Raw genomic sequence first — 10,166 nt, forward strand, 5'->3', positions numbered from 1 at the left:
GCCCAGGAGTTGGAGGTTGCTGTGAGCTGTGATGCCACAGCACTCTACCCAGGGGAATAGCTTGAGGCTCTGTCTCAAAATAAATAAATAAATAAATAAAAAATAGAAAAAATTAGTTGGACGGGGTGGTACACACCTATAGTCCTAGCTATTCAAAAGGTTGAGGCAGGAGGACCACTTGAGCCCAGGAGTTCAGATACTACACAATAGCCAGTGCAACAGAATGAGACTCGGTCTAAAAAAAGAAAAAAGGCAAAGTAATATAAAATACAGTCATCAGTACTCAAAAAGTTCAGAAAGTTGATAAATCAGGACAAAGCACTAATGTGGGTTTGGGAGGAATAAGATAGAATTATCTAGTAGAATACAATCTTAGGAAGCATACAGATAGTATATTGTAAAAATAAGTATTCATTTATTACAAACAAATTTCAGAGAAACATGCTGGTTAAAATATGGCTAATTTTTGACAATTAAGCTTTCAGCAAAAAATGTGAGTAAGAAGAAGATTAGTTAACAAGTAGTATTATACCCACTCCATTAATGAGACCACTAGTTATGTTGGAAGATACAATGGTAGCTTTAAGGACTTTAGATATAGCTCTAGGTTGATGGCATGATTTGCCTTTCATGTTTTACTGATTTCCAACTTTAAAAGTATAAGCACAGAGGACAATATTTTGTACTTTGAATAACATGCACATTCTAGGAAAATTCTTTTTTAATATAGTCTGTGGAATCTTCCTTTCTGATTTTATGCAAATAATTTTATTTTTATATTATTGTTATAAAAGTTTGTATTATTAACTGTTAAAACCAGTGATTTTCAACTGGTGTGCCAGGAGAGGATCTTAGGTGTGCTGAGAAAATGTTTTATAGATCATTAAAACATTAAATTATTTTCGAAAGAAGTTCAAAACACAGTAAGTATATTCTTTTCTTTGCTCTTTTTTTTAATCAACATAATTTAAGTGTGCCATGGAAGTTTAACTATAGATTCAGGTGTGCCGTGAGATAAAAAAGGTTGAAAAGCACTGGTTTAAACCCTTAATACCAAATTATCCTCAAATTTTTCTAAAGAAAAGATACCCATCCAATTTTTTCAACATTGGATCTTTGGTCACTTTTCTGAAAAATGGTAGAGTTTAAGTTTAATTAATACTGAAATTTTTTTATGTGCAAAATCTATTCTGCTTTTTAAAGCAAATAAAAAGAATAAAAGTATGGCACCATTCCAATAATCAAATGCCAATAAAAATGGCAGCAGTAAAAACATCTAAACAAACCTTAAATGCAGCAATTTATAATTAGAACATAATGCAATGATTTGATTTTAGCAAGAAGAATAAGCTTAATTTGGGTAAAAGAAACCAAATACTGCATTATATTGGATACTAACCTAAGTAACCATTAATTAATATTACAAATTCTCCAAATGCATAAAGACCTTTTGAACAGCTAAATTTAAGCTGCATTTTTTAAATTAAATGCCTATTCAACAAAGCTAATTGGAACAAACACATTTATGCAAATTTACATTGTAGAAGGCCAGAGTAAAGAGGAGTTCTATTCTTTTTCTTCATCTGTGTGATCAGGTTGCAAAGGACATGCTCTGTGGAAAGAATTGAGAACTTTAATATTCAGCAGTATGAACTGTTTTTTAAAAAACTTATAAAAAGTTACAAATTTATATAAATCAGGAACATTAAATAACAGTGCAGTGACTAGAAATTGGAGAAAATTAAGTTATATTAATTTTAAAATACCTATAAATTTCAAGTACTAGTACAAGAAAAAAAAATTTTTTTTTCGTCTGCAGTTTTTGGCTGGAGCCAGGTTTGAACTCACCACCTCCAGTATATGGGGCCAGCGCCCTACTCCTTTAAGCCACAGGCGCCACCAGTACAAGAAAATTTTTAACAATTCACTTGGCCTATTAATTTGCAGAATCAGAGTTTCTCCTTTTCAACATGTTGGCATTTTTTTTTTTTTTGAGATAAGAGCCTTAAGCTGTCACCCTGGGTAAAGTGACATGGGGTCATAGCTCACAGCAACCTCTAATTCTTGGGCTCAAGTGATTCTCTTGCCTCAGCCTCCCAAGTAGCTAGACCATAGGTGCCTGTTGTAATGTCTAGCTGTTTTAGAGATGGGGGTCTCTCTAGCTCAGGCCGCTCTCAAATTCATGAGCTCAGGCAACCCACCCACCTCAACATGTTGGCATTTTTTATTAAAAATGGAACCTCTATACTATCTTCTTTCAACATGTTAAATGTATTGATATAGTTTAATCCTTCAATTAAGAGCTAAGCAAACAAATTAACCAATCCACTTGAGCAGAGAAAACATAGCAAGTTGTTGTATTTCACTGTATACTCTTTTGAACCATAAGAATATATTACCTGGGCTCGGCACCTGTAGCTCAAGTGGCTAAGGCGCCAGCCACATACAACAGAGCTGTCGGGTTCGAATTCAGCCTGGGCCTGCTAAACAACAGTAAGAACTACAACCAAAAAATAGCTGGACATTGTGGCAGGCGCCTATAGTCCCAGCTACTTGGGAGGCTGAAGCAAGAGAATTGCTTAGGCCCAGGAGTTGGAGGTTGCTGTGAGCTGTGATGCTAAGGGGCTCTACAGAGCCTGAGGTTCTGTCTCAAAAAAAAAAAAAAGGAATGTATTACCTGGCAGGGCACAGTGGCTCACACCTATAATCCTAGCACTCTATGAGGCTGGAGTGGGTAGATTGTTTGACCTCAGGAGTTGGAGACCAGCCTGAGCCAAAGCAAGACCCGTCTCTAAAAATAGCCAGGCATTGTGTCTAGTACTTGTAGTCCCAGCTACTTGGGAGGCTGAGACAAGAGGATTGCTTACACCCAAGAGGTTTGAGGTTGCTGTGAGCTACAACGCCCCAGCACTCTGAGAGGAACACAATAAGACTCTGTCAAAAAAAAGAAAGTATTACCTAATTAGAAAACCCCCAAAATTGTTTTAGTATATGGTAGTTTTCGAAAAATAATTTACACTATCCCAAAGCCATTCTGTATTCATTACACTTCTTTATTTTTCTTTTTTTTTTTGAGATGGAGTCTCCAGCTGTCGCCCTGGGTAGAGTGCCATGGTGTCATAGCTCACAACAACCTCCAACTCTTGGGCTCAAGAGATCCTCTTGCCTCAGTTTTTCTACTTTAAGTAGAGATGGGTCTCACTTTTTTGCTCAGGCTGGTCTTGAACCCATGAACTCAAGCTATCCAGCCACCTTGGCCTCCCATACTGCTAGGATTACGAGCAGGAGCCACTGCACCTGGCCAACACTTTTTTTTTTTTTTTTTGAGACAGAGTCTCACTATGTTACCCTTAGTAGAGTGCTGTAGTGTCACAGCTCACAGCAACCTCAAACTCTTGGGCTTAAGTGATTTTCTTGCCTCAGCCTCCCAAGTAGCTGGGACTACAGGCACCCACCAAAACGCCTGGTTAATTTTTTTTTTAGTACTTGTTGTTTGGCAGGACCTGGTCAGCTTTGAACCCACCAGCTCCACTGCATGTGGTTGGCAACCTATCTGCTGAGCTACAGGTGCCTAACCCTTTTTTTTTTTTTTTTTGAGACAGAGCCTCACTTTGTCACCCTCTGCAGAGTACCATGGCATCATAGCAACCTCAAATCTTGGGCTCAAGCAATTCTCTTGCCTCAGCCTTCGGAGTAGCTGGGACTACAGGCATCCACCACAATGCCTTGCTATTTTTAGAGACGAGGTCTCGCTCTAGCTTAGGCTGGTCTTGAACTCATGAGCTTGGGTGATCTGCCCACCTTGACCTCCCTGAGTGCTGTGATTACAGGAGTGAACCACTGCATCCTGTCTTCATTACACTTCTTACAGAGAAAAAAATAAATCAATCAGAAATTTAATCATAAATCACATTTTTTTCTAAAATTCATGAAGATTTGTGAAATCTACTGTAAAATCTATAGTTTCCAAATTAGATCCAGTAGGCTTGAATAGTCATAGACCTAGGTAGTGAAGAAAAAAATCTAAAATGAAAGTAATCACACTTTGGATAAGATTTTCATTGATTTACTTACTATTAGATTATAGAGAGGTCTTCATTATATTTTTCTTTCTTTTTTTTTTTTCTTTTGAGACAGGGTCTCATTATGTCACCCTTAGTAGAGTGCTGTGGCTTCACAGCTCACAGCAACCTCAAACTCTTGGGCTTAAGTGATTCTCTTGCCTCAGCCTCCCAAGTAGCTGGGACTACAGGTGCCTGCCACAATGCCGGGCTACTTTTTGTTGCTATTTTATTGTTGTTTAGCTGGCCTGGGCCGGGTTCAAATCCAACAGCCTCACACGGTGTATGTGGCTGGCACCATAACCTCTGTGCTACAGGCTCCAAGCCATTCATTATATTTTTCTTATTTTTTTTTTTTGACACAAGAGTCTCACTTTGTTGCCCTTGGTAGAGTACCATGGCTCATAGCTCAAACTCCTGGGCTTAAGCCATTCTCTTGTCTCAGCCTCCTGAGCAGCTAGGACAATAGGTGCCCACCATAACGCCTAGCTATTTTTTTTGTAGAGACAGGGTCTCAGGCTGGTCTTGAATCTCTGAGCTCAGGCAATCCATCCACCTCGGCCTCCCAAGTGCTGGGATTACATACGTGAGCCACTGAGCCCGGCCCCAAAACATCAATTTTTAAGTTATAAAATTTGTTCAACACATGCTGAGATAAAAGGTGTTGCTTTAAGATTATTTTATATTAATGCACTTCTAGTGTTTGGACTCATATATGGTAGCTAAATGAATCTGGCACTCCTCTTAGATAGGAATGTGTGATGGAAAAGCTTATCACTTCACTTTTAAGTGTATATGCAAGTATCACTCATTCTTGGATTTGGAGCAGATTTCCAATCGTCAATTACTACCTAGAAAGTCAAATGCAATGTCAAATCCAAAGCCCCAGAGGCAGTAGTTAAGTGCCAAACAGTCAAAGCTTAACAATGTAAAACTACAGTATATCAGCATTAAATTAGGACTGCCGAAAAAATACACAGAGGATTTATAGTAACACCTGGCAATTCCTTCCAATGTACACATAAATAGAATCATGGAAGTTTTTTATATTACCTAATCATTTTACAGCCTTCTGGATTTAATGAACCAAAATGAAAACTGAATCTCCATCCCACAGCTCATCCTTTATCTCTAGATCAAGGTGAAATTATTATTTTTAAGCCAGATTTAATGAAATCATTAACTGATTTTTGATGTTGTCTTTTTTCTTAGTCTTGCACACGAAGTTCCAGCAGGTTTAATATTGGCATTTGTCATCTAGTCAAATCCTTCAGATGCTCTTTAAACCAGTCTAATTTGGGACTTGCAAGATTTTCTGTGTTAACAGAATAAGGACTGGAATTAGAAGACTTGATGAAGACCTGGGTTTTTTCCTTGTCACACTAGACTTCTAGGCACCATTTGAATTGAGTTAAAGAATTGTAGCTATTTCTTGGCCTTAGTCTCTTAATAGTAGAGATTTAGCAAGGCAAGCAAAACCACAAGGAGACTGGCTGTAGGCTATAGAGCGCTGTTGGAGGGTTTTGTAGTCTCAGAATTTATAGGTTCTGGTGTGCTGGTTAAAGGTACCAATGAATAAACTTCCATGGGTAGCACCAGTACCAGAAGTAGCAGCCCTAGACTGAGCCTGGCTACCATCCCCTTACCCATGTGGGTCAGAGTGGCAAGGATCCAGCTTTGCTTGGTGTGCTGGAGACTCTTGGGCTTCTGGCTGATGAAGAGAAGATAGCAAGCAGTACCTTATATTCAAAGAGCATCACAATGGCAGTGACATGGCACTACCCTCTCCCCTCACACATCCAGTCAAATACTTCATTTTTTCAAGTAAAACATTTAGAAGTTGTTTAGAGAACCTGGACCTCACTACATAAAAAAGCAGGTTTTAAATCTTTTTTTTCCTAAGTAGCATTATTTTTTTCCTAATACATAAAAGTGATGTTTTTTGTTAAAAGTTGGTAGCATAGAGTATGAGAAGAGGTTTTTACCCAGAGATACACAGATAAGCATTACTGATATCTGGTATATTTTTGTATAGTACATATACATGTTGGGGGGGTTGTTGTTTTTTGAGATATAGTCTCACTTTTCACCTGGGCTGGAGGGCAGTGGAGTCATACCTCACTGCAACCTCAAACTCCTAAGCTCAAGTGATGCTCCTGCCTCAGCTTCCCAAGTAATGGGGACTGTAAGTAGCAGGGACTATAGGTGCACAACAGCACACCTGGGTACTTTTTCCATTTTTTATAGAGATGGGGTCTCACTCTTGCTTAGGCTGGTCTCAAACTTCTGGCCTCAAGCAATACTCCTCACTCGGCCTCCCAAAGTGTTAGGATTTCAGTTATGAGCCACCGCTCAGCAGATGTGTTTTATACTATAAAGATTATACTTTTGGATTCAGAATTGTTGTTTAACATTTATTATGAGCATGTTCTCGTCATTAAAAGCATAATGTAATTTGCTTTTGACAAAGTTTGCCCACTGAACTCTGTGTATAGTTTTATCCCAACTTTGTTTTGTTATTAAGTATTCTTACATATTTATAGAGATACTGTAAAGAAAACACACCATGTTGTTAGCCTTGGTTGTTTTTAGATAATGGAACTTTCTGTATTTTCCATCTTTTCTATATTTGTATATATTTCTTATGGCAGCTGAACTAGAAGTTTTTTGAGCCACAGGATTGTAACCTCAATTTAACTTCGAGTGCCATTGACTTATGTTTGAAGAAGCTTTCTCAGAGTCCACATGAAGGGATGTTCCTTTAAAGACCTCTGAACTGATTAGAAAGCTAATCATGCAGGAGGCAGACCCTGAAAGCAGAGTCTGGCTGTCTCTGGAATTTCCTGGAAGGGACCTTGGGAGCGGAGAAACAAGGTAAGTTAATGTGCATTTCAGTTAAAGGTTGGACCTGTTTTTTACAGATGAACGGCTGAATAGTTTTTATTCTCTGTATGGTTTCTTTGTATTTGTATCTGTCGCCAGCTGGTTTCCTACTATCAAAGTGTATGTGCAGAACTTAGTGTTATTAAGAGTATATAAGCTTGGCTCGGCGCCTGTGGCTCAAGTGGCTGAGGCACTAGCCACATACACCTAAGTTGGTGGGTTCGAATCCAACCCAAGCCTGCCAAACAACAATGACGGTTGCAACCAAAAAATAGCCGGGTGTTGTAATGGGCGCCTGTGGTCCCAGCTACTTGGGAGGCTTAGGCAGGAGACTCTCTTAAGCCCAGGAGTTGGAGGTGTGATGCCACAGTACTCTACCCAGGGGGAAGCTTGCAAGAAAAAGTTAGGTTGCTACATGCCTGAGAGAGCTGTAGCCCTCCACTTCTTTGCACATTCTGACTGCCGGTCTTATCTCTGTGACTCTGGCCCAAACCATTTCCAGCAACACAGGATTAATTGAATTCAGGCTAGATAAATCAACATGGAAATTGCCTTTTAAGAAAAGACTAGGTTGGGATGGCGCCTGTGGCTCAAAGGAGTAGGGCACCGGCCCCATATGCCGGAGGTGGCAGGTTCAAACCCAGCCCCGGCCAAAAACTACAAAAAAAGAAAAAAAGAAAGAAAAAAAAAAGACTAGGCTTTGGCACCTGTAGCTCAACCAGTTAGGGCACCAGCCACATACACCAAAGCTGGTAGGGTCGAATCCAGCCTGGATCTGTCAAACAACAGTGACAACTGCAACCACAAAATAGCCAGGCATTGTGCCGGGCGCCTTTAGTCCCAGCTACTTGGGAGGCTGAGGCAAGAGAATTGCTTAAGCCCAAGAGTTGGAGGTTGCTGTGAGCTGTGACGCCACAGCACTCTACCCAGGGTGACAGCTTGAGACTCTGTCACAAAAAAAAAGAGAGAGAATAAAAGAAAAGATTAAAAAAAAGGACAATAAAAATTAAAGAATAGGGGCAGTGTTTGTGGCTCAGTGGGTAGGGCGCCAGCCCCATAAACCAAGGATGGAGGATTTGAACCTGGTCCCCAGCTGAACTGCAACAAAAAATAGCCAGGCGTTGTGGCAGGCGCCTATAGTCCCAGCTACTCAGGAGGCTAAGGCAAGAGAATCTCCTAAACTCGGTAGTTGGAGGTTGCTGTGAGCTGTGTGACACCACAGCACTCTATTCTCGGTAGAGGGCAATAGAGTGAACTCTGTCTCTAAAAAAAAAAAATTCAAGAATAGGCTCCGCACCCATAGTTCAGTGGTTAGGGCATTGGCCACATGCACCAGGGCTGGCAGGTTCGAACCCAGACAGGGCCTGCTAAGCAACAATAACAACAACAGCAACAACAACAAAAATAGCCCAGCATTGTGGCAGGCGCTTGTAGTCCCAGCTACTTGGGAGACTGAAGCAAGAGAGTCACTTGAGCCCAAGAGTTTGAGGTTGCTATGAGTTGTGACACCACAGCATTCTTCTGAGGATGACATAATGAGATCCTGTCTCAAAAGAATTCAATAATAAATACGGGAAGTTCATAGTTAATAACATAGCGCTTAGTTTTATATGAATCGGAACTGATCTTCTTTTAGTGAATGGAATGAGTGAAAATAATATCTTTTACTACTATTATTTGAAATTTGGGTGACTTACAATAAGAAATTAGTACAAATTGTAAAAACTTTCAGCTTATATTTTCTTGTCAATTAAGATAGATAAATTATAAAGTTACTCACTATCCTATTTGTACTTTATTTTCAAGAAGATAAAATCTTCTTTATATTCCAGCATATAAAAACTTACTTTCTCTTTGCTTTTCCTAAGCCACTGCTTCCTGCCTCTTCAGGAATCTGATTCTCTTTTCCAGAATCTTTAGAGGACAGCCTGAAGAATTCTCCAATTCCTTTTTGCCACTTGGGAGTTGGGCGTACACAAACTGGATTCCCTCCTGTGTACTTATTTTCAGCTATAAATATAAGCAGATGAAACTAAGAATACAATCACCATTCCTTAAACAACTTAATTCAAACGTCAAATTCTCAAAGGTATTACCTGTGGGTCGTGGCCCCTTTTTATACAATGAAAATACATGGTGGCATTAGGAAGGTTGAGAACCACTGCTTTAAGACATAGTAAAGAATTAGAAAATGTGTCAAAGGCTGGGCAATGTAGCTCACGTCTGTAATCTTAGTTCTCTGGGAGGCCGACATGGGTAGATTGCCTGAGCTCAGGAGTTCAAGACCAACCTAAGGGAAAAGCGACACTTTGCCTCTAAAAATAGCCAGGTGTTGTAGCAGCCCCTTGTAGTCCCAGCTACTCAGGAGGCTGAGGCAAGAGAATTGCTTAAGCCAAGAGTTTGAGGTTGCTATAAGCTATAACGCCATGGTACTCTACCCAGGGTGACAGAGTGAGACTCTGGCTAAAAAAAAAAAAAAAAGTGTAAAGATAAAGCTGTAGTTCATCAATAAATTTCAGTTTGATAGTTTTTCTAGAAAAATAGCAATAACAGACCTTTTATAACCAGAAAATATCTTTCATATTTTGTCCCCAAATAAAGCTATTTAAATAGTCTTAATATGTACTGTCATACTAAAGTTTGACAGTTTTTCCTAATATGAGATAGCACCAAGTAGTAAAAACTGCCAAAATTTTACTTAATAAGGTCATGTAGTTAAAACACACATAAGAGGCAATGTAGGCCGGTTGGTTGCACGTTGGGAACCCGAAGCTGTAGGACTGCTTCAGCCCAAAGGAGAAGATCAGCTTTAGCAAGAGTAAGGCCTCATTTCTACAAAATAAAAAAGGAAGAAAGAAAGAAAAATGAGCAGGGCATGATGGTGAGGGCCTATATTCCCACCTACTTGGGAGGCTGAGGCAGAGGGTCACTTGAGGCACTGGAGCCCAGGAGTTTGAGGTTGTAGTGAGCTATGTTTATGCCTCTGCACTCTAGCACCAGTGACAGAGCAAGACCCAAACCCCACCCCCCCCAAAAAAAGGTAATGTAAAAGTTCTCACTTCTCAAAGCACTTACCTCCTTTTCAGTTCATAAGAGAAATCTAATTCCTGATTTTTTTTTTTTTTTTTTTTTTTTTAGAGACAGAGTCTTACTTTGTCGCCCTTGGTAGAGTGTTGTGGCCTCACAGCTCACAATAACCTCTCACTTCTGGGCTTAGGTGAT

At 39.7% G+C, this 10,166-nt stretch overlaps 1 protein-coding gene across 1 annotated transcript in view; it reads right to left on the reverse strand.

The window, feature by feature from the left end:
* Positions 1-1,531: 1,531 nt before the first annotated feature.
* The window catches only part of PCLAF (PCNA clamp associated factor), a 13,121-nt gene continuing 4,486 nt past the window's right edge, over positions 1,532-10,166 (reverse strand). The window contains exons 3-4 of the mRNA XM_003784417.3: positions 8,792-8,954; positions 1,532-1,612 (exon numbers count right to left, since the gene is read on the reverse strand). Of these exons, the coding sequence (XP_003784465.1) occupies positions 1,567-1,612; positions 8,792-8,954 (209 nt within the window). The 3' untranslated portion in view covers positions 1,532-1,566. The remainder of the gene's footprint in view (positions 1,613-8,791; positions 8,955-10,166) is intronic.

The sequence above is a fragment of the Otolemur garnettii genome, unplaced genomic scaffold (genome assembly GCF_000181295.1).
Source record: "Otolemur garnettii isolate 467f Iridium unplaced genomic scaffold, OtoGar3 scaffold00011, whole genome shotgun sequence".
In the NCBI taxonomy this organism is placed as follows: Eukaryota; Metazoa; Chordata; class Mammalia; order Primates; family Galagidae; genus Otolemur; species Otolemur garnettii.